At 47.9% G+C, this 27,879-nt stretch overlaps 1 protein-coding gene across 6 annotated transcripts; it reads left to right on the forward strand.

Annotated features, from left to right (window-relative positions):
* The first annotated feature begins 376 nt into the window (after positions 1-376).
* Positions 377-27,489, forward strand: TULP2 (TUB like protein 2). Of its 6 annotated transcripts, none has more exons than XM_082196968.1 (16): positions 377-533; positions 4,541-4,590; positions 6,958-7,002; positions 8,811-8,862; positions 9,690-9,846; positions 10,443-10,568; positions 11,887-12,006; positions 13,833-14,027; positions 15,693-15,884; positions 16,215-16,357; positions 18,455-18,637; positions 20,521-20,633; positions 21,700-21,814; positions 25,174-25,272; positions 25,387-25,558; positions 26,674-27,489. In XM_082196968.1, exons 2-16 carry the CDS (start codon positions 4,541-4,543, stop codon positions 26,805-26,807), a joined length of 1,896 nt encoding a protein of 631 aa, XP_082053094.1. In that variant the 5' UTR covers positions 377-533; the 3' UTR covers positions 26,808-27,489. The 6 variants fall into 6 exon arrangements, with proteins under 6 accessions (XP_082053094.1, XP_082053096.1, XP_082053095.1 ...); XM_082196966.1 differs by lacking the exon at positions 377-533 and adding an exon at positions 1,882-1,923; XM_082196965.1 differs by lacking the exon at positions 377-533 and adding an exon at positions 2,036-2,379.
* Positions 27,490-27,879: the final 390 nt, after the last annotated feature.

Here is a 27,879-nt window from a genome sequence, read left to right on the forward strand (position 1 = left end):
CTGGTTACCGCTCTGAAATTTGCTTCGTAAGGCTGCCTGCTTTTAAAAATCTGCTGACGGAGGCACTAGGCTTTGCTGCTTCCAGTGTCAGGCAGAAATTCAACAGGGGCAGATGCCTCAGCATGGAGGCACAATAAACAGGAGGAGATCTTTACTGAGCAAAACAAAGATTGTGGGGTGGTGAATTAACTGAGGTAACTCAGTCTTATTCATTTCAGTGGGTCGACAGTATTCTGAGTAAAACATGCCTGAATGCCACCCAGTGATAACAGTGAGTAGAAGTCATTCCAGTAAATAATAATTTTAAAATAACTCTGTTGGTAGTATTTCCAGAAGGCTAATTATGTTTGTCTCTTGCAGCAAAACGAAAGAAGTCTTGTTTATAGTTCACAAGCAGCTTCATACCCAGCATTGTTTGGGAATTCAAAGAAACCAGAAAATCAGAGCCATTTCGAAATTGATTCAAATGGTGTCCAGTGGAGTCCGAACAAAGATCTCAGGAACCGTCATGCAAAATTACAGGATTTTAAGAGGTGTGCAAATGCATATCAAACAGTCAACTTTCTGAAATGCATAGGCGATAGAAATGTCAGAAATGTGTTGTACAAAAATGATAGTTTTATCTGCATGGTAAGTACGCATTTCTCAATTACAGTGGTACATCTGGTTACGTACTTAATTCGTTCTGGAGGTCCGTTCTTAACCTGAAACTGTTCTTAACCTGAAGCACCACTTTAGCTAATGGGGCCTCCCGCTGCTGCTGCGCCACCGCCGTGCGATTTCTGTTCTCATCCTGAAGCAAAGTTCTTAACCCGAGGTACTATTTCTCGGTTAGCAGAGTCTGTAACCTGAAGCGTATGTCACCTGGAGCGTATGTACCACTGCACTGCAAGAAATGGGAAGCGTGCCAGCCAGTACGTGTATATATGAAATGTAAGTTGCATCTGTAGCCATGGGTGGAGCAAATACAGTGGTGCCTCGCAAGATGAAAAGAATCCGTTCTGTAATTCTCTTCGTCTAGCGGTTTTTTCGTCATGCGAAGCAAGCCCATTGAAGGATTAGCGGATTAGCGCTATTAGCGGCTTTTAGCGACTTATCTGCTGATCGGATCAGCTGATAATCGGCTTAGCGGCTTAGAAAAAGGGGGGGGGGAGGAAAAACAACCAGCAGGAATTCGCAAGACATTGTCGTCTTGTGAAGCAAGCCCATAGGAAATTCGTTCTGCGAAGCACCTCCAAAACGGAAAACTCTTTCGTCTAGCGAGTTTTCCGTCTTGCGGGGCACCACTGTGAGCCTTTACTGTTGGGCAACGAGTGCAAAATGCAGTGGCTCTACCATTCACTGGAGCAGGATATTGCCACCATTTTACGACGCATAACGCTAAAAGAATTGCACAGGCTGCCAATGAGCCACCTGGATAAATTCAACCTGCTATAAAGATATATGTAGTTTGGGACCAGGATGCCTGAGCGTTTGTCTTTCCCCTTATATACCCAATCAATCACTGCTCTGCAGTTGAAGGTCTGCAGCAGATAGTCCATTCTGCACAATATAGAAACCGGGCCTTTCATGTGGTGGCCCCTTCTCTTTGGAATTCCCTTGTTAAATATAAGACAGGTGCTGCCTCAGTTGTCTTCGCAGTGCCTACTGAAGACTTTCTTCTCCCAAAAAGCCAACAACTTGGCTTCCAACGATAATGTAGCTCTTTCTCAGTATGTATCTGCATTGGAATTCTTTTTTAGATGTTTAAATTGTTTTATTTTGCATGTGTTTGCTGCTCTGGGCTCCTTTTGGAGGAAAGTTAGGGCGCGGATAAGACTGGAATCCACTCCCCTCTGCCCATGAGAAAAGCCCCCGTTGGCACAGCTACTAAGCCCATCTGGAATGAGCCAAGTCATGTCTATGTTGGCATCCAGTAGAATGGTGAGTGCCTCTGTCTCTACATTCTGGAATTCTTTATTCCAGAATGGAACATCTTTTTAATCCTTTGTGGCATCGCCAAGATTACCCATTGTCCAATCAGCAAACAGTAGCTTGTATGGTGACCTTGAGCACTGAAGGAACTAGTGTGTAAAGCAGCTGCTGAGAGCTGGAGGACGGGGGGGAAATATATTAAGCGCAAGTTCTAAGTTTTTCAACTCTGGTTGATCTATTGACCTCAGTTCCTGAACTGGAATTTGTTCTTTCCCAGCTGTAATGCTGCCTTAGAACTTGTGGTGTCTTTGCAAAGCCTGAAAGGGCTCCTTTATGCAAAGTGGACTCAAAACATACAATCCGTAGGTTTCGTGGATTTCCTGGAAGGATATAAAGGACGCTGGAGCCATGCTCAATTGGAACAATGATATCAACATGTCACTAAGACTGATCTCGCCCGAGGAGGTAAGCTAAGAAAGAGGAGGAAGGTGAAGCTAACGGGAGATTTTTTAATTCAGTTCAGTTTGGAGAACAGTTGGTGTCTGCAGCTTCAGGCTGTCGGACAAGATGCCCAGTGGACCCCCTTGCTGAGTGGTGGGTCCACCACCTCCTCCTCACTTCTGCCCTGCTGCCCATCTGCTTGCCCCCTACCTCTGGGCTCAGTCTCTACAACCACCAGAGGGAGAGTCAGTTGTGACTGCGCTCTTTCGACAGGGAGGGTGGAATGCAAGGAGGTCAACAGTAGGTGGCGCTAGAGCCAGTGGCAAGCAGGGGAACCGACCAATTCTAGTCTTGCCCCCATCTTCCTGCTCCCTGCCAAATGGTACAAGGGGCAACATTGAGAGCAAGGAAGAGGAAGTAGAGAGGCAGTGCCACGTCCCTGGATTGGTTGTCGGTAAGAAAGTCAGCAGAGGTGAGCTGGCTCAGGGCAGACTGAGGCCGGTGGGGCAGTGCCAACATTTGCCCTAATGGATCAACCTCTGCTAGGGAGAGCACAAGGCAACAGCACAAGGTTGGTGCTGTTTCTCCTTGCTCTGGCCAGCAAGGAGAGGAGCAACGGAGCCAGGAGGAATTCTGGGGAATTCAAATTGTAGTACAGCCATACCTCGGGTTACAGCCGCTTCAGGTTGCGTTTTTTCGGGTTCGCACCTGCCAAAACCTGGAAGTAGCAGAATGGGTTACTTCTGGGTTTCGGCAGTCACACGTGCAGAAGTGCTAAATCACACTTTGCATATGCACAGAAGCACCGAATCGCAATCCGCATGTGCGAGACACACCGCTGTGGGTTGTGAACTCTGCGGGTTGCGAACGTGCATCCCGCATGGATCACGTTCACAACCCAAGCGTCCACTGTACAATAAAGTGCGATCGATAGGAAATAAAAGCAGCAATTAAAAGCACCATTAAAAATCATGCAGCATCTACCACTAGGCTTGCCAGTCTAAATCTCCAGGTGGGAGAGAGTGCCTTTACTGTTCATGCATCTTGCAAGCTTCAGCTTAGCAGGAGCTGGGTGCAAATTGCAGCATAAACACTCGGGGGGGGGGTTCCACCCTCCTCGGCTACTGCCTCCCAATTAACCTTCATCTCCAGGGCCTGCCCTGTGGTATCACTGGGGGCCCCCCACCATAACATCACCAGGGGCTGCCCCCGGGTCTCAGGTTTGGACCATGAGATGTCAGGGTCTGAAATGCTCCTGGCTTAGCAACCCTGCCTACCACAGCGCATTACAGTTGCTACAACTGGCAGAAAAACTATGAAGTGGTCTGCCAAGACCCACAGCAGCTTTCAAGTGGGCAGGGAGAGGGGAGACGATTGGGAACCATTGCCCTCTTCATATATGTGTGCATGGATGTAGCCATAGTTCTGCAGCTGCTCACTCAAATGCAAGCTTTTCCTCTTGCTCGCTCTCGACTGACACGCACTGTGTAGGAAAGACTTGTTCAGGGTTTAGCAGCCCAGCCACTGGCTGCTCGCACACCTGACTCCCAAGGCCACTGGGCAGAAGGCACCTTCCGAGGCAGCCACAGGTCCTGCAGACTTAAGGCAGACAAAGTCACAAAGCTGATTAGGAGAATCTGACGCTGGTTTGGCGGGGGAAGAGGAGCTGCTCCACTGCGTGCTCCCCCCGCCCTTCCACACCTACCTTCGCCAGCTGCAGTCCGAAGACCAGAGCTAGGAGGGAGAAGACAGGATCCCACCTCAGCCTTGCCGTTTGGGGATTTGAGCAGTTTGGGGCTTTCCCTGGGTGAAAGTGGTGAGTTAAGAAGGGAGTTTGGGCTCGTTCTTGAGCAGGATTCCGGGTGCAGGGGGTCATTTGATTGCATTGGTCAAATCGCGGCAAACTGTCGTTCTCTACCGAAAGATAAAATATCTGGCACCGTGTTTTTTAAGGGAGTGCTGGAAGGTGCCTGGAGTCACACCTGGGAACTCTGGATCGAGGAGCAAAAACTAGTGATTTGTGACACTAGCAAAGAGAAGCCAAGATTGGCAGTGAATTGAGAGTCCAAAAGGCTCAGGGCAAAGATGGCTGTGTCGTAGGTGACAGCAGGGGGGAAATTAGTTTTAAAAATCAAAAGTAATATTGTGCCTCTCTATCAATCATCTGGTTTTTTCTGCTTGGCAGATGCAGTTTGATCCTGCTGCGGTCCAACCATCTCCAGCAAGGCATAAAATGTAAGCGAACGGGGCTCTTCTGGGTGGGTGGGTGTGTACTGTTGGCTGTTATTCTTGCTAATCCCTCCTGAGGCTAATTCTATCCCATCCACCTTAGAAAGAGAACAGATGCCTTGCATGGATAGCCTCGCCCGTTCGCCTTCACGCTTTTAATCCATGCTCTTAGCCTCCGGAGGTCATTTTCGTTTAAGAACCCACTTGTGAGGCTGCTGTCAGAAGAGATGTCTGTGCCACAGACTTAATCAATTCTATATGTCAGTTTAGCTGCTCTGGCTCACCGCCCCTCACTCCCCCAAAAATGTTCCCTAGGAATACATTTCAGGGCAGGCAGTTGTGTTTGTCTGTTGCACAAAGCAACCAAGAGCCTTGTGGCACCTAAAAGATTTGTTTGTGAAGGCGCAGGACTTTGTATTATAGCTTAGCAACATCTGGAGGGCCACAGGTTTCCCACTTTTGCACTGAAGCTTAAATGTATGTAAAAGAAATGGAATAATAATAATAATAATAATAATAATAATAATAATAATACAGTGGTGCCCCGCAAGACGAATGCCTCGCAAGACGGAAAACTCGCTAGACGAAAGAGTTTTCCGTTTTGGAGGTGCTTCGCAAAACGAATTTCCTATGGGCTTGCTTCGCAAGACGACAATGTCTTGCGAGTTCCTGCTGGTTTTTTCCCCTCCCCCCCTTTTCTAAGCCACTAAGCCGCTTATCAGCTGATCCGATCAGCAGATAAGCCGCTAATAGCGCTAATCCGCTAATCCGTCAATGGGCTTGCTTCGCAAGATGAAAAAACCGCTAGACGAAGAGAATCACAGAACGGATTATTTTCGTCTTGTGAGGCACCACTGTAATAATAATAATAATAATAATAATAATAATAATAATAATATATTTGTACCTTGCCCATCTGGCTGGGTTTCCCCAGCCACTCTGGGCGGCTCCCAACAGAATATTAAAAACACAATAAAATGTCAAACATTAAAAAACTTCCCTAAACAGGGCTGCCTTCAGATGTCTTCTAAAAGTCAGATAGTTGTTTATTTCCTTGACATCTGGTGGGAGGGTGTTCTGCAGGGTGGGGGCCACCACCGAGAAGGCCCTCCGCCTGGTTCCCTGTAGCTTCACTTCTCAAAGTGAGGGAACTGCCAGGAGGCGCTCGGAGCTGGACCTCAGTGTCCAGGCTGGACAATGGGGGTGGAGACGCTCCTTCAGGTATACTGGGCCGAGGAACCAGTCTAGCTGCCACATTCTGGATTAGTTGTAGTTTCTGGGTCACCTTCAAAGGTAGCCCCATGTAGAGCTGCAGTGATGCTCCTACAGCGTAGAAACAGCCTTCCTCAACCTGATGTCCTTCAGATATTGTTGACTCTTAACTCCCATCAGCCCCAGGCAGCATGGACAATGGCCAGGGATGATGGGAGTTTGAGCCGGGTCCCTCTGGTCCTTTCAGACTGGCTCTTCAAGGCTTCCAGTAGCTGCAGTTTGGTGGCAGGGCATATGCTTGGGCTGGAGAAGGTCCCTGGTTCAGTCCCTGGCCTCTCCATATAAAACGTGATGAATATACCACTTACGGGATGCTCTCTCCCAGAGACACTTGCTTGAGGCTGCCAATGCTGTAGTCCTTTGAGTGCTAAGTGAAAACCATCCTGCTTCCTTCTGCCGTTATGCGTCCCAAGACATAGCTCCACACCCATCGTTCTGCCCGGACACTGAGGTCCAGCGCCGAGGGCCTTCTGGCGGTTCCCTCACTGTGAGAAGCCAAGTTACAGAGAACCAGGCAGAGGGCCTTCTCGGTAGTGGCGCCCTCCCTGTGGAACGCCCTCCCACCAGATGTCAAAGAGAACAACAACTACCAGACTTTTAGAAGACATCTGAAGGCAGCCCTGTTTAGGGAAGCTTTTAATGTTTGATGTATTACAGTATTTTAACATTTTTTTTGGAAGCCGCCCAGAGTGGCTGGGGAGGCCCAGCCAGATGGGCGGGGTATAAATTATTATTATTATTATTATTATTATTAATTTATTTATTGTAAACAAAACAACTTTTCAAAATATATAGTAGATGCAAACAGCCCAGAGAGCTTGGCAGGAGGAGCAGTATATAAGCGTAATTAAATAGAGGTGTTGTGCCACTGTCTTGACAATCCCTTACCTGTGCTGCACTATTATTGCAGATTGCGCTAATCTCCCACCCTGCCATTGGGACTGGCGCTGTCCCTGTGTGGTTTGCCTGTAGGTGCACTGGACCTCTTGCAGCAAAGACCCCTTTTCTGCTTGCTTAGTGTCAGCACATATTTAGGGCCCAAGCATTCAGAAAGCATTTTTCTTTTCGGTGGTCTGACCCACCTGCACCGTTTTCTTGCAGCCTCACGGAATCCACAAGTAAAAATGCTTCACCCACCCCTGGGAGGTAAGGAAGGGGAGGAAGGGAATTTAGTAAGAACTGGTGCTTCTTAGTCTGCTTAGCTAGCTAGCTGCTTAGCTGAGTATTGCAACTGAGATAACAGCATAGTGGTTAAGAGGCAGAGGCTGGTTGTACGTGGAAGCATTTACAGCTGTATCAATGGGAAGGTGCAGCACCTGTTTTCCATGCAGAAAGTTAGGACTGGGAGAGACCCAGGTCTGAAACCCTGGAGAGCCACAGCCAGTGTGGACAATGTGGAGTCAGATGGACCAGCAGTTGGACAGCTTTGTATGTTCCCTAGCTATGCACTTATTGACAAAATCGCGCATTTCAAAATGGTATAAGGCAGAGCTAAATGAACATCAGGGCTGCAACCATTCATTGGTTGGATTGATATATTAAGGCCCTTTTTGACCGAAATGGCACCGATTAATCGGGCAACTCATTTCGGCGAACGTTCACTATTTTTAAATAAAAGCACTTACACAAACTTCAGCTGGAAAAAAGTCATTCCCCTTTAATTGTAACACAGAAGGGATGCCTCTTGGCCCCAGTGCCATCATATATATACATATAAAAAAAAACCCAGCATATTTTCTCCTTTCAAAACTATTGGTTGAGTCATAGGAAAATCTGTGCAGGTCTCATCAGTGAACGAATCCATTATTTATTCAGGCAGCACCTCTAAATAATACAAGCCTGCTGTACAATTGTGCGTGTAAAGTGCCTTGAATGTTTCAAAGCACTTTGGAAATCCTAATCATCTTTATTAAGCATTAGTTTGATTAGAACTCAGCTCTGTTCAGTCCTAGATGCTGTCTTGCTACAGCTCTATCGTCCCTAACTGTTAGCCTTCTGAATGGGGCTGATGGGAGGTGGAATATGACAACGTCAGGAGGGCCACAGAATCCCCATCCCTACTTTAAGGAATGGGCCTAGTTCAAAAATAGTGGAGCCCATCTTGTTTCTTCCTCACTAGTAACTCCTCTTTCTGTCAGTGTGAACAATACGGAAGGTATCCATGTTATTCTGCTACACCAAAAATTACAGAGTGTCTTTGAACCACCTGAAGTTGAACATATTTATTATGGCACCTAAGCCAGATGTGGCCAGATGCTGTGGATTGCAGATTCCATCATCCCCATCAGTTCGCTCTGCTGGCTGTGGCTGATGGGAGTTGTGCAATCCACAGCATCTGAGCAGCACCTCAGAATTAGCGGACTCCATCTGCTGAAATAAAACCGTAGTCCACAATAGCTTATATGCCATGGCAATTGCGGCAGGTCACATCATCCACACCGTACATTCAAAGAGTGTAGCTTCCCCCAAAGAATCATGGGAACCGTACCTTTGCTAAGGATGCTGGGAATTGTAGCTGTCTCTGAGGAGTAAGCAGCAATTTCCAGGATCCTCTGGAGGAAGCCATGTGCTTTCAATGTGCCGTGTGAATGTGACCGTAGTTTTTAAGGTGCCACAACACTGCCATTTATTTGTGAGTGATGCAGGAGTTCGAGAGCACTGAGGGCTTTATAACTTATAAGTTACAATGAGCATGTGGACATGGCCTTGTCCACTTTTCCGCCTCCACCGTGGCTGGGCCTTTGAGGCTTTTGTGAGGTCACAAAATCCTTTCAGCGCCATGGCACTCAGAACCCCCAGGGAGCAGCAATCCTGGGGACTGACCCCTCTAGCAGGTGGGGCTGCCCCGGAGCTGGCAGAGTGATGCCACATCTCAGAATGTACCGGAATTTGTACCGCCGCCTCCACTCCCTCTCCAATTCACCTCCTGATGCTGGTACCCCTTTCTCTTCTAGCAATGGCAACGACGAAGCAGCGTTCATCCGGAAGCAGAAACTGGAGATCCAGGTACTTTGCTGTAGGAGAGGGCCAAACTCTTGGGAGTGGGGAGGAGCGGGAACATTGCTGGGGACCTTCTCGGTGGGGTGGGGTAAACAGCTCTCGAGCTGCAGGGATGCAGTTGCTTGGCATGTGTTATCTGTAAGTGGCAATGCTTGTTTAAAAGGTTCTTAAGTATGGCAAGGGCAACACACCCATAATTCAGCTGCTGCAGTGTATTCCAACACAAGGGTTTAGATCTGGGTTTTTGGCAGAACTCATCTGTGGGATCTCTTAATGGGGGAGGCAAATAGAGGGGAATCATTGCAATTGACGTGAGTCTTAGAATCACAGAACTGTAGAGTTGGAAGGGACACAAAAGGTTATCTAATCCCCAATCCAGTGCTTTTTAGGGTAAAAAAAATGGGATGTCAGTATTCATCTATTGATAAAAGTGCTGTGGGTGTTGGCATAAAATGGCAAAGAAAGAGGTGACTGTACTGCAAACCACAGCCACCAAAAAAGCGTTGAATATACACAGCACCCTCCTCTACACCAGTGTGGTATAGTGGTTAAGAGCTGTGGACTCGTAATCTGGTGAACTGGGTTCGCGTCCCCGCTCCTCCACAGGCAGCTGCTGGGTGACCTTGGGCCAGTCACACTTCCCTGAAGTCTCTCAGCCCCACTCACCTCACAGAGTGTTTGTTGTGGGGGAGGAAGGGAAAGGAGAATGTTAGCCGCTTTGAGACTCATTAAAAGGAGTGAAAGGCAGGATATCAAGTCCAAACACTTCTTCTTCTTCTTCTTCTGTTTAACCCTGCTTCCGTTTCTGACCACCTCTCTGTACACCCTTCCAGCGCCGTATCATCGAAAAGAAGCAACGGCGCAAGCGCCAGGAGCCGCTCATGGTCCAGGCCAATACGGAGGCCAAGGTGAAGGAGCGCCGTGGGAGGCGCAAGCCGGAGGAACGCATCCCGCTCATGGAGTCTTGCAGTGAGCATAGCCTGTGCAATAGTGAGTCTCAGCAGTGCCCAGCCTGCTCTCTGCATTTAAATCCTTTTGTTGGGTGGGGCTTCGGGAACGTTGACATATCCCATGGTCTAGGATGAAATTCCATTCTACGAGGCTTTTTTAATTGTAATAATTATTTTTTTAAATAAACAGAGCTGCAAAGTGATTAGTAACTTCAAATGTGCACATATTTAAACTGCATGCATTTAAATTTGCACTTTTGAAGGCTACAGAAGGGGGCAATATGCAGGGGGAAAGCAGTCAGATGAGCTTTGATAATTATATTAAAAGCACCCCCCTTTGCTCCAAGGAGCTCGAGGGGGTGCAAATGGTTCTCCCGCCCTCCCGGTATATCATCACAACCACCTTGTGAGGTAGCTTATGCTGAGAGACCGTGACTAGACCAAGATCACCCAGCGGGTCTGTGGGCGGATTCGAACTTGGATCCTTGAGGTCCACAACCAACCCACTTTGGTACTGGACCAAAATTTGCCCTTCTCAGCTAAATGGTAGATAAAATGGATGGTGTGGAGATTTCGGAGCTTTTATCGGATGAGATTTGATGCCCGCTGAACGATTATCCGCCTGTCTTTCCAAAGGTACAAGCAACCCTTTCCTCGTGGAATCGGTCCCAGAGGCCCACCTTGGCGCTCATATGTGGGGTAGCTCTGTGCAGATGAACCGGACGCACAACGGCCAAGGGGAATGCCAGGAACCCTTTCCAGGTAACAAAAGACCATACGGTAATATGAGAGCTCTACTGGATCAGGCCAGTGGCCCAATAAGTCCAGCATCCTGTTCTCTCAGTAGCCAGTCAGATGCCCTTGGAAAGCCCACAATCAGGGCAATGGGCACAGCAGCCGTCTCTCCCCTTGAGACTTCCTCATAACCCTTCCCAGGCCACACTTCCTCTCCCCAGGCCACACTCCTCAGTAGCCTGGTTTCAGTGTTTTTGCATGGCTAATAATGACTCTTGCTTGTCTGGATGAAGGATAGAGGCAAGGGTGGGTGGGGACTAGCCTACCGTGCAATGGTAAAATTTACCTTTATTGCTCCTCCCCCTTTTGCCCTCTGACCCCGCCCAGCACATGTGGCCCTCAGAGTAATTGCCCAGAAGGCAATGTGGCCCTTGGGAAGAAAAAAGTTCCCCACCCCATAGGCTCTGAAATCTGGCACTTCTCTTTCCAGGAATAACTGGTGATTATCCCTGTTATAAGAAAATATCTCTGTTTTCCTTATGGGGAGCCCTTAAGAGTCCCTCGGGAAATCTCTTATTGGTCAGAGGGAAGCAGAGGCCAACCAGAGTATACTGAAAGCAAAGCGGCTAATAAGCCTGATCTTTATTAAAGGAAATCAACTATTGCAACAGGGTCCCCACTCACCACACGCAGGAGGGAGGAGAACCTTGAACAACGGTGCGCAAGCTCCTATAAAGACTTTTGAAACTGCCCACCCTGTAACCCAAGACCACCCCCAAAAACATCATACATACATCACAGAAAGAGGTGGTCCCCAGCAGAAATGTGAGAGCGCTGCTTCTCTGCTGTCTGCCAGGATACCTGATAATGCCTTACTTGATAGCATTTTCTGGGTAGCCTGGCCATCACTTTGAGATGGTAAATACTTTAGTTCCCTAATCTCTTAGGCATATTGATAGTTTGCTCAGCTTAACACATACTTGCTAGACTATTTACAGGGAGGTGTAAGCCCCTACAGTCCAAAGTCAATTGGAAAGCTTTTCCCATTTCCTGCCTCCTTGCAGAGAAATATTTGAGGTCAATTTGGAAGAGTCAAAATGGCTTCCTGTACTATTTCAGACATGCAGTTTATATACTTATGTATTCATTTGCCTTGTACATTTATGAACATTTATTCTATATTTGAGACCTTAGAATTATTATAATCCCCACCACCTGTTTCCTCTCTTCCCTGAGGTCTTCAGCACCCTTTCACCTTTAATTATTTTTATTTTATTCAACAAAATTTACACAGCGCTTGATTGAACAGCCTCTATGTGGTCTTTGTGCCCTTCCCTCTCCACAGATTTCTTTGATGAGGCCCAGCTGGAGGAGGAGCTGGAAGTGGCCATTTTGGAAGAAACCCAGCCTATCAACAGGAACGAATCAGCTCCCAAGAACGGCTGGCAGGCCAAACAGAGAGAAGGTGAGGGGCGGGGGCGGGGAGAAGAACCAGGTTGCTGAACATTCTCCACTGTGATACAGTTAGCGGTTGCTAAGCAACTGCCTCTGATGCTCGGTTGCCAGGCAACAGAGATGAGTCAACAAGACTCATACTGCTTTGCATATGTCCAAGGACAAAGTTTCCCTATGCAGAGAGGGGTTCCTGAAAGGCAGAGGCAGTCTGCAGGGCGCACAGGTACCCCAATGCGGGAAATACCTCTGCTGATGTTCCTAGTTGATTTGAGGGGATTCCCGCTACTAGTCGCTTCCCCAGCGCAGGGAGAGAAGGTCTAAAAGCTAAATTTATGAGGAGGAGATAGCTGGTGGTGTGGTTTCTACAAGGAGTTGCTGTGGGAATAAGGAGTAGCAAAGTTTTTATCCCTGTTCATTCCAGATATACAGCATTTAGTGAATTTTAGGGGGCTTTATAATGGATAATAATGTTGTTGCCACTCACCAGATTGTTGCGTTCCAGTATTGTCTGCCTGTGTTTTGCCCCAGACTTGATCTGTGGGAAAAAGAAAAAAATATATAGGGCTTAGCTGCCCAGTGTAGGTAGGCAAAATTTGACCGAGGCTTCAGAACTAATGTGCTTTTAGTTAAAAATTTCGCCCTTCAAGCTTCTGCCCATTTTATTTCTTCCTGTTCAACAGAGCTTGTGATGAATTGCTGCTTAATTAGTCACTCTGGTAAGGAGGTTTGGAGAAGGCTTTCATTGTCAGTTTGTTGCCGTCTTTTATTTTCTATTGTAGCAAAATCAATAAAAGGGATTTAACCCTTTCCCCTGTGCCATCTTCTGAAACAGTCGCCACCAAAGTTGCTTTTATCCATGAACGGGGGTTGGGGAAGACGGGTATAATATGAGAAATGGCAGCTTCAAGAGAAGTGGCAAATTAAATCGATGAAATGGTTCTACAAAAAGGGTTGTGTTGTGAACTGCCCTGAGATCTACGGGTGAAGAGTAGCATGCAACTTTAAAAAATAATAAAGGAATAATTAAATCACCTATCCCCACTCCCCTAGGAACAGGGCCTGTTCGTAGGTCTTCCTGCAACAGGTTTTACAAAAAGAAATCGGGAGATCCAACCAATAATCTCACACTTTGGGCCTCATTTTAAAATGGCAAGTTTCTAATTCTGATGCAGATAAAAGCTGAAAAAGTGAGAGCACAATCTGGTGAAATCACAAAAACCAGAGAGAGAGAGAGAGAGAGAGACTGAGCCAGACTTCCACTGATCAAATTCCAGTGGGAATTCAGGGCTTCCTATACTGCATTTCCTTCTCCCTTCCCATGGTTGGACACTAACAGCATAAATAATTCAATTTTTCTTATTTTCATCCCCCTACCCCAAGTTACAAGGATGCGGGTGGTGCTGTGGGTTAAACCACAGAGCCTAGAACTTGCTGATCAGAAGGTCGGCGGTTTGAATTCCCACGACGGGGTGAGCTCCCGTTGCTCGGTCCCTGCTCCTGCCAACCTAGCAGTTTGAAAGCATGTCAAAGTGCAAGTAGATAAATAGGTACCACTCTGGCAGGAAGGTAAACGGCATTTCCGTGCGCTGCTCTGGTTCGCCAGAAGCAGCTTAGTCATGCTGGCCACATGACCCAGAAGCTGTACGCCGGCTCCCTCGGCCAATAAAGCGAGATGAGCACTGCAACCCCAGAGTCGGCCACAACTGGACCTAATGGTCAGGGGTCCCTTTACCTTTTCCCCAAGTTACAGAACTGGCCTTTAACTGGCTTGCTATTTAAGGCACATTTCATGCATAACCCCTGAGGTCATTGTCCTCTCTTTCTTGCCACCTGCAGGGCGCCCCAATGCCCAGCGACATAGCCAGGCTTCCAGGTCAAAGAAGGAAGTCTTATCACTCAGAGAGGCTGTTCCGTCTAACATTGTGGACATGGAAGGTGAGGCTCCTGGCTGCGAGTTCCAGGCACCCTTGTTGGAAAAGGAAGCCTCATCCCCAATACAGAAAGCTCCATCCATCATCATGGATATGGAAGGTGAGACTCCAGAATTTTGCATAAGAGTACAAGGAGGCATGGAAAGAAGAAAAGCCCACTCTTGAGGCAAGGGAGTATGAGCTTGTGCTTTGAACATGTGCCCGGTTTCTAAATAACCGTGGCAGGGAAGCATGTATACTCTGAACAGGGCAGGAAAATTTGCATTTAAAGCTGTGCATATGCGAGTAGTAAGATAACATGCCACTGCTGCAACGCTTTCCGTATAAAAGCTGCTTCAAAAAAGGCAGCTCAGAAACTTCCTTTTTAAATGCAGCTGCCAAGCGGTGGGCCGCACCAATTTTTTATCTACTTCATTGGTTCCTAAACAGTTTCCAGGCTCAAGCTTAGAAGCCACCTTGACAATTATGTAGTATACAAATGACCATGTTAGTTAATAAATTACATTTCCCCCACCTTTCATACAAGGGCCTCAGGTGACATACACAGTTCTCTCCTGAATTGTAGGTGGGTTCCCATGAGGCAAGACCCAGCGATAACAGCAAGGACCTTTATTGAACTACATGACTGGGAAATGGGGGCAAAGCAACTGCTTATATACATTCCCGAAAGCCTGGGCCACTCCCACTCCCAACGTGATTGGCTGTCTAAACTTCCAAGCTGCGAATCACGACTCAAGAGTTCAAGGGCCAATGGCAGAAGCCTAAATCTTGAAATGTTCTGTGATTGGACATCATGTATCGAATCAGAACACAGGAGCTCAGAATCCTTAGTCCAGACTCAAGCTCAGGCAGACACAGACCACTGAGTACATGACATCTCCCTTCCTCATTTAATCCCCAACGACAACCCTTTGGGTAGGTTAGGCTGAGAGGCAGTGGCTGTCCCAAGGTACCCAGTGAGCTTCATGGCTGAATAGGGATTCAAACTTTGATCTCCAGGTCCTAGTCCAGCGCTGGTCGCCCTCTGTGGGGATGCACAGTGGATCTGTGTTTAATAAGACAGAGTGCAAAGAGTGTGCAAATGGGTTCATGGAGGGAGGGGGCAAGCAAGGAAGAAGTAGAAAGACAACAAGGCCCATCTTCTTACATTATTCCCCATGTCAAATATGAGCCATTGTTCCTAAACTGCATGCAGACAGGAATATAGACTGGTGTGTGTGTTCCCTGGGTGCAGAAATTACATCTGATGTTCAAACAATATATGCCGAAGTGAATATACAGACACACAAAGCTATCCTATATGAGCCAAGCCAATGGACCATGGCACCCAGTATTGTCTATTCTGACTTGCAGGCAGTTAAGGGTCTCAGGAACAGTCTTTCCCATCATCTGTTACCTGACATCAATCCTTGCTAGGCTGTTGCTCACTTGTATTTTTTTCTGGAAACGCTGTGGGGTATACAGGGACACATTGGTGAATGGCATAGTTTGTGTGTTATGTACTTCTGGTCTCTAAAATATAAAGCAAGTGTGGGGAACGTTTGGCCTTCCAGCTGTTGTTGAACTACAACTCCCATCAGCCCCGGCAAGTGGGGCCAATGGGTAGGAACGATGGGAGCTGTAGTTCAGCCACATCTAGAGGGCCTGAGACTCCCCACACGCCTGATACAAGGTCTGAAGCAGCCCTGGGACAGGAGGTAGAAGGTGGCGTGGAGACAAGAACAAGCCAGAAGAGGGCAGTAACAGAATTGATTTCACATCTTAGACCATTTCGAGAATGAACCGCAGAGAGAAGACATGGACCTAGAATCTACCGGGTCCAAGGATACCACTGGCGAAACCTGCCATGTCGACACACTGCTCAGCAATTCTGACAGTGAGGGGGAGTCATCCCAGGAGTTGACAGTCCCACCCTCACCCATGAAAAAGCCCCGGGACAGGATGCTTGCACACAGAGGTGAGTGGCCTTCCAGCTGGAAGGGGATCATCTGCCAAACTGCTCTTTCACTGATCTTGGCAAAGAGTTCTGAGATATAGCCAAGAGTTGTGTGTGTTTCTGCAACTCTCTGCAAACATCCAGTGATGTTTAGCACAGAATTAAGTGTCATGAGGACCTTAGGTAGCTAGTTTTTTAAAACAACAACAACTTTCTAGCATTAATGGCTGTTAAAATAGGCATGCAATGTATAGGCTATGCCCCTGATCTAAAGAGGTAGAAGGGAGAGACAGAGAGAGATTAGTGACTGGATTCCACCCCATCCTTTGCAATCCTCCTTGCTCTTCTCAGGGTCTCTCACCAATGGAAGGAGAAGCCAGAGTGAGGAAGACGAAGATGACGAAGACGAAGAGAAGGATGACGAAGATGAAGGCTTCAAGGACAAAGATCAAGACATCCTTATGTACTTCCGTGAGGAAATTGACTCAGCCACCGTAAGAGCCTACGGCTGAAATTGAGCATCCCCTTTTCAAGCATCTGAATGATCACTCGGGATATATGTGGCTGGGCGCATACCATATATTTAAAGTGCATGGCTTCCCCCCAAAATCCTTGGAAGTGTAGTTTACACATACTCACATACTTACAATCCCCAGCACCCTTATCAAACTACAGTTCCCATGATTCTTTAGGGGAAACGTCACATGCTTTAAATGTATGGTGTGTACAGGATGCAGTTGTGCTAATGTGAGAGAAGGCCCCCCTCCCACCCCCTATCCTAGCTGTTGCCCCCAAGGTCCTGCAACTCTACTTGGGTGCTTTTCCATAGGTACACCTTCACCTCACCCCAGCACCATTTTGTTCATTGTCCTGCTGCCCTGGTCTCCACAGAAACGGACAAGGTTGGGGGAAATTATTGTCAGTTTCGACAGGCAAATTTGGGGGTGGGGGTGGAAATAACCAGTGCATTTGTGGAAATGGACAACGCTGTCTCTCTCTCCCCTTTATCCATGGCTAGAGAACAGTAATGGAAACTGTCCACAGTGAAATGGATAAGCTTTCCCCCCTCAACATACTTTTATATAGGGAGAAGTCTAAAGGTGAAAAAAGGCACTCCCAAATATGTGGAAAGAATGGTGGGTGAAGGACTTAAAAAATGAGTTCAGATGAAACACATCTGTTGCTGTGCTGCTCCCTTGAAGGGCGGTGCCACAAACTTAAAAAAGGGTCGACAAATGGTTCAACTGTCAGAAAGAGCATAAGACATGTTTGCTGGATCAGGCCAGTGGCCCATCTAGTCGAGCATCCTGTTCTCACAGTGGCAGACCAGAGGCCTTCTGGGAAGTCTGCAAACTGGACATGAGCACAAGAGCACTCTGCTTCTGCTGAGGTAACTTGGAAACTGTGGTTCTTTTTGTGGGTTTGCTGAGAATTTTCTCTTACAGGTTCTTTAGGCCAGGAGGAGATTGGCTGGGCACAGGCCTACATAACAAGTGCCTGCTTTTCTTCTCCGGCTTTACACACAGACCCTAAACACATTTCCTTTTAAAAACCAGGGACTCAAAATTTGCTATTTTAAGATTTATGTTTTAGCACAGAGCAGGGCTAGCCCAAGACATTTTGGCACCTGAGGCAAAATGGTGCCCCCCCCTCCCCGCCAGGGAAGAAGGGGTGAGTGAATATCTACATCAGGAACAAGGAGGAGAATAAAGATCTACACTGGGATCTGCTGCTCCTGTGGATCCAGAAGCCTGAGGCGGTCACCTCACATTGCCTCATGGGCAAGACCGCAGTGGAACAGAGTATTCCTTTTACAAGGTTATAAACCGTACAGGAACGAAGAGTCTATTCTCTGCGATAATTGTGTGTTTAATTAGGCTTGGGAAATCCCAATACTCATGTTGATCTGACATTAGCTTTGAGGGAATTAATAATCACATGGCCTGAGGTGTTCGATAAAATTTGTCAGCTTTTGGCTCTCCAAAAGTTGTTGGACTCCAATTCCCAATTGCCCCACCGAGTATTGCCAATGGCCAGGGAAGCTGGGAGTTGTAGTTCAATAACATATTGAGTACCACAGGTCCCCATCCCTGCTTTAGCCTCTCACAGAACTATAATCCACAGGATTCCAAGTGTTTGAAGCCATGGCACTTGTAGTCCACACATAACAGCAAGGAGCCAATCAAGCAGTTAAAGGAGAGAACAGTTGCTTTTGACTGAGCTTCCCTACCTCATTCCTTCCAAAACACCTCCCACAGGGCTACTTGAGGACAATCTTGCCTTAGGAAGGAAAGAGAGAAGACTGAACTGTCTGAACAGCTGCTTACCATCTAATTCCCAGTATTCCACCTGAGGGTATTTCCCTCCTTCAGATGGGCTACTTAAGGACCATCTTGCCCCAAAGGGAGGAGAGGTCGAGTTATCCAAAAGGATTTGTTCCCCCTTGTCACTTGTCTTGGTTGTTTTAATATTGTTTCAGTTGATGCTTATTGTTTTCCTATTTCCATGCAACTGCTTTGTGAGGTTTTCCCCAAAAGCAATCTCTTAACTAGCCTTAAGAAGCAGCCTATCCTTATTTTTCCCCCTCTCAGTCTCCCAGTGAAGAATGTAGCACCCCTTTGTCCCTCAATCTGGATGACCTAGAAGAATTTGTACTGAAACCCGCTCCTCAAGGCAGTACCATCCAGTGTCGCATCACACGGGACCGGAAGGGGATGGACAAGGGCATATTCCCCTTCTACTACCTGCATCTGGAGATGGAAAACGGAAAGAAGGTATCTGCAAGCGAGAAAGAATTATGTGCCTTTAGAAACAACAACAACCCTGCTTTCAGGGGTCAGCAAACGTTTTCCGCAGGGGGCCAGTCCACTGTCCCTCAGACCTTGTGGGGGGGCCAGACTATATTTGGGGGGTTCCTCCCCACGACTCTCTCCTCCCTTCTCCACAGCACTAGACGAGCCCCGGTGGATGCTTACCTGTGCCTTGCGAGCGGCAGGGGCTGGCAGAGGTGGAGGGATGATGAGCGGCGCAAAAGGGCTGGTTCCGTAGAGGGGCTGCTTAAAATGGTGCTCAGCCAACCGCGGCTCAACAAAGCCCAGCCCCCTTCCTCCTCTAGGCAGGGCGGGGAGAAGCTAGGAGGCAGCGGCGCGGGGTGGGGTGGAATGGCGCAGCCCGAACAATCAGAATCCCCACGGCAATCCCCACGGCGATTCCCAGACCGTCCACCAGCCGGATCCAGAAGGCAATTGGGCCGGGTCCAGCCCCCGGGCCTTAGTTTGCCGACCCATGGACTAGAGTCCATCAGATGAATGAAGTTTTAGCCCAGGGGCAGCAAACCTTTTCAGCAGGGGGCCTGTCCACTGTCCCTCAGACCTTGTGGGGGGGGTCAGACTACGGTATTCTTTGGGGGGGGGAATGAACAAATTCCTATGCCCCACAAATAAACCCAGAGATGCATTTTAAATAAAAGGACACATTCTACTCCTGTAAAAATACGCTGATTCCCAGACCATCTGCACTCCAAATTTAGAAGGTGATTGGGCCAGATCCAGCCCCCGGGCCTTAGTTTGCCTACCCATGTTTTAGCCTTACTTGGTGGGGATATATAGGGAGAAAGAAAAGGTCAGAAATGGTGAACAGCGGGGGTCTAATAGGAATGAAAAGCCTGGCAATTCAGTTAAGGTGGCAATCCTGGGAGCTCATCTCTCTCTAAATGGATGGCTTCCAGCCTCATGAGGGCCTTCCCCACTGCCATGGCTACCACTGTGGCCCTGGCCTTACCAACCTCTGAGCGATGTCGTTAGAGGCAAAAAGGCAAGTGCCTCCCATATGCCAGCCCTCGCACTGGTGTATGTATTCTCTCTCACCTTTGAAAGATGTTCCATGGAGGAGGCCCCAGGTACAATCTCTAGGCATGGCCAGGAGAGTCTCCTGCCCAAATTCTGGAAAACTACTGTCAGATAGTGTAGTAGACAGTAATGAAAGGCTAGATGGATCCATGTTCTTAGCAGGTTGCAACAAGCTTCAGAGGAGGAAGCTGCCAATGGGGATATCCAGACTAGTAATCTTATCAATAATATTGTACAAGAACCTATAGGTAATTACTCTAGAAGGCGGTGCAATTTGTACCGCTTCCTGTGATTTGACACCGTTCAGCAATTATATCCCAGGGTTGTTTTCCAATACATTTGGAACTTCACTGGAGATGTTAAAAGTAGGTCATGAGGGACCCAAGGGCCTCCAGATCTGGCCAAAGTACAGCTCCGATGGCCATGCTTGCTGGGAGTTGTAGTCCCACAACATTGTGGGGTGCACAAGTCCCCCACACCTGCAATAAAGTCTCTGCAATTATTCTGAATGGAAGTGGCTTAGAACTGGGACGGAGAGCCTTGGGCCTGTAGATATCATAGAATCATAGAATCATAGAGTTGGAAGAGACCACAAGGGCCATCGAGTCCAACCCCCTGCCAAGTTGGATTACATCTCGCATCGATCCCAGTCAGTGCAGCCGGCGGTCAGGGAGTTGTAGTCCAACAACATCCAGAGAAAGGGAAATGTAAAGATACCTGTGTGGATCAGAAAGGGGATGCTGGCCATTGCGGGAGGGAGGCTTGCCAGGGACCCTTCTCACTGACCATCGCTGTGTATTCTCCCTCAGCGATTCATTATGTCTGGACGGAAGAGGAAGAAAAGCAAGACTTCCAACTACCTCATTTCACTGGACCCCATTGATCTGTCAAGGGATGGAGATAACTACATTGGGAAAGTCAGGTGTGTCTGTTTCAACCCCATATTGCATTGGCAGGGCTGTGGCACAGTTGGGAGGGTGCCTGGTTTGCGTGCAGGTGGCCCCAGGTTCAATCCCTGCCATCTCAGGAAGCTCAGGTGATGTGAAAGATCGAGACCCTGGAGCACTAGGGTCTGCCAATGTTACACTGCTGTGGTCACATCACCCCAAACATCCAGCGCTGCAGCACCTTAGTAGGTAAGGTAAAGGGACCCCTGACCATTAAGTCCAGTCGCGACCGACTCTGGGGTTGCAGCGCTCATCTCGCTTTACTGGCTGAGGGAGCCGGCGTACAGCTTCCGGGTCATGTGGCCAGCATGACTAAGCCGCTTCTGGCAAACCAGAGCAGCGCACAGAAACGCCGTTTACCTTCCCGCCAGAGTGGTACCTATTTATCTACCTGCACGCTAATGGGCTTTCGAACTGCTAGGTTGGCAGGAGCAGGGACCGAGCAACAGGAGCTCACCCCGTTGCGGGGATTCGAACCACCGACCTTCTGATCGGCAAGTCCTAGGCTCTGTGGTTTAACCCACAGCGCCACCCACGTCCCTAGCACCTTAGTAACCTACCCATTTATTGGGCTGAGAGCATTCATAGGCAAGGACCTACAACGCCTCCTCTAAGTTATCACCAAAGAAAACCACAGAGCAAGCGAGGCAGCCTCTTTTCTTGGAGCAATTTAAAGTTCAAAGTGATGATAGTGATCTTTTGAGCTGCCCAGTTTTTCTGGAGGAGGTGTTCAAAAACAATTCCCATAAGGAGCAGGAAATGGCTATTAAGCAGTTGTCCTTTCAGGCATCTTGTTATTGAGAATTTGTCCTCATTTTTTCAATGTATGCACGAATGATCCTTAGCTGGGAGACACAAACACTTATGTTTCATTCTTGGCTGCTGCCTTTTATTTTTAGCAGTGCTCTTGTTCTTTTTGTATTTTCCTTTGATATTGGGTTTTGGATTGCTATTTATTAATTGGGAAGTGGGGGAGTTGAGGATAAGGTATAACATTTCTAAAATAAGTATTTCTCTCTCCCCCCCCCCCCCGGCTTCTAGGTCCAACGTACTAGGAACCAAATTTACCGTGTTTGACAATGGGATGAACCCAGATAAGAAACCTTTTGTTCCAGAAACAGCCCAGCTGCGGCAAGAGCTGGTTGCCATTTGCTACGTAAGCTTGAATGGAGAGTGGGCCCTGTTGGAATGAGGGGAGGATCCTGGGCAGTAGGAAAGACCCAAGATCTCAAAGAGCCCCCAGCTGCCAAAATAGGCAACACTGAGCTAGATGGAGGAATGGCCTGTATAAGCAGAAACCTCTGTTGCTTTGGTGCTGCCTTTACTACAGAGATGAGATGAGCCTGTAGTCCTCCAAAGATGTTGGGCTTCAACTCCCATCGATCCCTGGCAATTAGAATCATAGAATCATAGAATCATAGAGTTGGAAGAGACCACAAGGGCCATTGAGTCCAACCCCCTGCCAAGCAGGAAACACCATCAGAGCTCTCCTGACATATGGTTGTCAAGCCTCTGCTTAAAGACCTCCAAAGTAGGAGACTCCACCACACTCCTTGGCAGCAAATTCCACTGTCGAACAGCTCTTACTGTCAGGAAGTTCTTCCTAATGTTTAGGTGGAATCTTCTTTCTTGTAGTTTGGATCCATTGCTCCGTGTCCGCTTCTCTGGAGCAGCAGAAAACAACCTTTCTCCCTCCTCTATGTGACATCCTTTAATATATTTGAACATGGCTATCATATCACCCCTTAACCTCCTCTTCTCCAGGCTAAACATGCCCAGCTCCCTTAGCCGTTCCTCATAAGGCATCGTTTCCAGGCCTTTGACCATTTTGGTTGCCCTCCTCTGGACACGTTCCAGTTTGTCAGTTCTTGAATTGTGGTGCCCAGAACTGGACACAGTACTCCAGGTGAGGTCTGACCAGAGCAGAATACAGTGGCACTATTACTTCCCTTGATCTAGATGCTATACTCCTATTGATGCAGCCCAGAATTGCATTGGCTTTTTTAGCTGCCACGTCACACTGTTGGCTCATGTCAAGTTTGTGGTCAACCAAGACTCCTAGATCCTTTTCACATGTACTGCTCTCAAGCCAGGTGTCCCCCATCTTGTATTTGTGCCTCTCATTTTTTTTGCCCAAGTGCAATACTTTACATTTCTCCCTGTTAAAATTCATCTTGTTTGTTTTTGCCCAGTTCTCTAATCTGTCAAGGTCGTTTTGAAGTGTGATCCTGTCCTCTGGGGTGTTAGCCACCCCTCCCAGTTTGGTGTCATCTGCAAATTTGATCAGGATGCCCTTGAGTCCATCATCCAAGTCGTTGATAAAGATGTTGAATAAGACCGGGCCCAAGACAGAACCCTGTGGCACCCCACTAGTCACTCTTCTCCAGGATGAAGAGGAACCATTGATGAGCACCCTTTGGGTTCGGTCAGTCAGCCAGTTACAAATCCACTGGGTGGTAGCATAGTCAAGACCGCATTTTACCAGCTTCTTTACAAGAATATCATGGGGCACCTTGTCAAATGCCTTGCTGAAATCAAGGTAGGCTACATCCACTGCGTTCCCTTCATCTACCAGGCTTGTAATTCTGTCAAAAAACGAGATCAGGTTAGTCTGACATGACTTATTTTTCAGAAATCCATGCTGACTATTGGTGATCACAGCATTCCTTTCTAGGTGCTCACAGACTGTTTGCTTAATGATCTGCTCCAGAATCTTCCCTGGTATTGATGTCAGACTGACTGGGCGGTAATTATTTGGGTCCTCTCTTTCCCCCTTTTTGAAAATAGGGACAACATTTGCCCTCCTCCAGTCTGCCGGGACTTCGCCTGTTCTCCAGGAATTCTCAAAGATGACTGCCAGTGGTTCTGAGATCACATCTGCCAGTTCTTTTAATACTCTTGGATGCAGTTCATCTGGCCCTGGAGACTTGAATACATCTAAACTAGCCAAATATTCTTGTACTATCTCCTTAGTTATTCTGGGCTGTGTTTCCTTTGCTGAATCATTTGCTCCAATTTCTTCAGGTCGGGCATTGTTTTCTTTATAGGAGAAGACTGAGGCAAAGAAGGCATTGAGGAGTTCAGCCCTTTCTGTGTCCCCTGTTTGCATTTCACCATCTTCTCCTCTGAGTGACCCCACTGTTTCTTTGTTCTTCCTTTTGCTACGAACATACCCATAAAAACCTTTTTTGTTGCTTTTAACCTCTCTAGCAAGCCTGAGTTCATTCTGTGCTTTAGCTTTTCTGACTTTGTGTCTACACGTGCTGGCTATTTGTTTGAATTCCTCTTTGGTGGTTTCCCCTCTTTTCCATTTTTTGTACACATCCTTTTAGTCTGAGGCTAACGGGAGTTTGGGTCCAACAGCATCCGGAAGCCCAGAGCTCCTCCATCCCTGCTTTATTTATCACCTTCTGGTCACTTGTGGTGTTTTCCTCTGGTATGAAGCAGATTTTTCTCCCAGTGGGACAATGATGGTTGAGTCCTCAGCCCAGTATACCTGAAGGAGCGTCTCCACCCCCGTTGTTCTGCCTGGACACTGAGGACCTTCTGGCAGTTCCCTCACTGCGAGAAGTGAGGTTACAGGGAACCAGGCAGAGGGCCTTTTCGGTAGTGGTGCCTGCCCTGCGGAACACCCTCCCATCAGATGTCAGGGAAATAAACAACTACAGTGGTACCTCGGGTTAAGAACTTAATTCGTTCCGGAGGTCCGTTCTTAACCTGAAGCACCACTTTAGCTAATGGGGCCTCCCGCTGCGCCGCTGCTGCACAATTTCTGTTCTCATCCTGAAGCAAAGTTCTTAACCCGAGGTACCATTTCTGGGTCTGTAACCCGAAGCGTATGTAACCTGAAGCGTATGTAACCCAAGGTACCACTGTGCTTGACTTTTTAAGGACATCTGCACGCAGCCCTGTTTAGGGAAGTTTTAAATGTCTGAAGTTTTATTGTGCTTTTAATTCTGTTGGGAGCCACCCAGAGTGGCTGCGGAAACCCAGCCAGATGGGCAGGGTATAAGTAATAAATATTATTATTATTACTACTACAAAATGAGAATGGTGGCTTCTGTTTCAGGTGAAAGGTTTAGAATCTATCCAGTGCCTTGCACACAGATAGGAGAAGAGTTGTTTCTGGGTGCTGGGACAGCTGGTTTGCATGCAGAAGGCCCCAGGTTCAATCCCTAGCACCCACCCTCAAGTAGGCCTGGGAGAGACCCCTGCCTGAAACCCTGGAGGGTTGCTGCCAGTCAGTGTAAACAATACTGAGTGGATAGATCAGTGGTCTGACTTGTTACGAGGTGGCTTCTTAGATATGCATTTGCAGAATTCACAATATGCTACATAAATGAATAATAAAGTGACAGTAACAACCTGATGGCAGAGTGAATAGAATCATATAATTGGAAGGGACCCCGTGGGGTCATTTAGTCCAACCCCCCGAAATGCAGAAATCTTTTGTCCAGTGTGGGGCAATAGGAGAGTTTATGTTGCTTTTTGCTCCTTTCCTCTCCTCCTTTATAGGAAACCAATGTTCTGGGATTCAGAGGCCCACGGAAAATGACAGTGATAATCCCCGGTGTGGACGCGGACAACGAAAGGATCTGCATCCGGCCTAAGAATGTGAGTGGTTCACTGCGGCATGGAGGCTGGCAGGCAGCCCCGCTTCTTCTAGTGCCCTTCTAGGGCTTGAAACCGGCAGCATAAAACATCCCCGCATGTCTGTGTTGTCGGTAGGAACATGAGACCCTCCTGACTCGGTACCAGAACCGGAACATGCAGAACCTGATCAAACTCCAGAACAAGATGCCGGCTTGGAACGAGGAGACCCAGTCCTACGTGCTCAACTTCCGAGGGCGCGTCACACAGGCCTCCGTCAAGAACTTCCAGATCATCTCAGAAGACGACCGTGAGTAGAGGGCGGAGTTGAGACGAGGCGACGCGAGGCGAAAGTGCTGCAGCCCAGTAACTTAAGCCACAGCCGCTCATAAGCGAGGCCAATTCACTGGGACTTCCTTCTAATCAAACAGGCTTAGAAGGACCACTTCCTTCATGGGCAAGGGATTCTCCGGTATGGCCTCCCCAACCTAGTGCCCTGCGGATGTTGTTGGACGAACCACTCGCATCAGCCCCAAGCAGTGGAGCCAATGGTCAGGGATGATGGGAGTTGTAGTCCAGAACAAACAGAGGGCGCCATATTAAGGGAGACCGCTCTGGCCTAACAGTCCCAGCCCGGATATTGCTGCATCTCGGCAATGCACAAGAAGCCTTTGGACATAAAGGTCGCAGCAGACCTGCGGGCACGAATTACATATTTACGGGAGTAGGTTGTACAGACATTGGCTGGTGCAGGCATGGTACACGAGGATCTCTGTTAACCAAGTTGCCTCTATTCACCAAGCTCCATAGGTGTAAGAAAGCTATTCGCACCACCCAGCAGCCATCTTTCAAAAGAACAGGACCTCTCAAAGATACACACCCCTCCCTGTGTTTATCACAGGCTGAAGGAAAGTTTGAGCAGAGGTTTGGCTGTATGTAGTAAACGGAGGTGGTGGTGGGGTATGTATCTTTGGAAGAGAGGTCCCTGAGCATGTTGTTTTGAAGAATGGGGAGATGGGTAGTGAAATATACTCGGGAGTCGAGAGTGGATTTCATGCTCTTTATTCAGCTCATAGTGGTGAGGAGGAATGGAAGTTCCCTCAGAATGTCTGCTTTATATACATTATTTACACAATGGGCCCCACGTGATTGGCTAATTCTGGGATTCTCCTGTAAGCCAATCAGGTTGCGGATTCACTTCCACCTGGAGCTGGATTGGGTGGCTCCTGTGGACCAACCAGACTGCTGCATTCTGGGTCCTATTGTTCTAATACCAATCATCAGTACATAACAGGTGGGCAGGCCAGCAAGGTGGTGGACCAGGGTAGATGTCTTCAAAGGCGTTTTGTCTGCATGTTTAGCAGCAGAGATTACATATAGAGTTTCCTGTCTCATTAGTACTCTTTTCCCATCCCTGCCATCCAGCTAACTACATTATGCTGCAGTTTGGTCGTGTGGCGCCCGATGTGTTCACCATGGATTACCGGTTCCCTCTTTGTGCCGTTCAGGCCTTTGCCATCTGCCTGTCCAGCTTCGATGGGAAAATTGCTTGCGAGTAGAGAGCCATCCCGCCGACTTCTCTGACATCCAACCTCTGTGGCTTTTGCCCTGGATTGCTTCCTGCTGCCTCATAAAACTGAACACAAACTGTTTTGCTTTCAGTATTGCCCACCTTCTACCTCCGACCTTCCCGTCTTTTGTCAGGCTGGACCTCCACATGACCTGTTGCCGTCAAGCTGGCATGTGATTTCCCCTTTTGCTGCTCCCTATTTGAATCCCGACAAGCCATTTCCTGCCAAAGTATCTTCACCGTTCCCTGTAGCCCCCAAACCTTCGACTTCATCTCCGTCTTTCTTGTTTTGATTCTGATTTTTTATTCACTTTGAAACTCCCCCTGCCCAACCTGATTTCTGACCTGTGTCACTTAACCTTTGAACCTTGCTACTTTGGTTAAGGCTTGTTATGTCCTAACTCCCCCCCCCCAGCCTCCCCCCTTCAAAGTAACTAATTAATATCCATCTATGCAAGAAACATACCATCTCACCAGATGTGGACCAAAGCTCCGTTATTGAGGAAACAACAAAGCACTTGAAGAAACAGCAACTTCTGCCAGCTTCATGAATTCAGAACAAGGGAAGGGGCAGCCATTTTGAAACTATGGGCTGAAGCTGCAACCCCACCTATTTTCCCTTCTCTATCAAATTGGGTAATAGATTGGAAATAAAGCTTACCCAGAGATCAGTCCGGCCGCCTGACTTATTCTTGGGAGAAGATGGGGCTCTTTCCATGTCAACCTGCTTCTAGAGGGGTTTGACTACATCAGTTGGGGATTCCAAACTACCCTTCCTCACATCTCTGTTTCCAACCTCATCACAACCAGAGACACTGATTTATATTGTATTTTAGGGCTCATCCAGACTTCTTCTTGTTGCTTGCCTAGAAAACACAAACAGTTTTGTGCTTGTCCCATGCTTTCTTGACACAGGCATGAGTGGATTTGCCTTTCCCCCAGAAAACCCAATCAGAACAAACGTCAATAAAACCCAGTTTATGTTTATTCAGATCCAGCAGTAGGCAGCAGGTTTTCCTGGGGGGAGGGGGAGGGCAAGAGGAAGCATGGATGAGATTATA

This window comes from Podarcis vaucheri (assembly GCF_965113315.1).
Source record: "Podarcis vaucheri genome assembly, chromosome: 13".
NCBI lineage: Eukaryota > Metazoa > Chordata > Lepidosauria > Squamata > Lacertidae > Podarcis > Podarcis vaucheri.

What these genes read in the sequence shown, in the direction of transcription:
- TULP2 (XM_082196965.1), top strand. Translation starts at nt 2,323, where the DNA reads ATGCTCAATTGGAACAATGATATCAACATGTCACTAAGACTGATCTCG. An exon ending in GACTGATCTCGCCCGAGGAG is followed by an intron (nt 2,380 to 4,540) that starts GTAAGCTAAGAA and finishes TCTGCTTGGCAG; the next exon opens with ATGCAGTTTGATCCTGCTGC. An exon ending in TCTCCAGCAAGGCATAAAAT is followed by an intron (nt 4,591 to 6,957) that starts GTAAGCGAACGG and finishes GTTTTCTTGCAG; the next exon opens with CCTCACGGAATCCACAAGTA.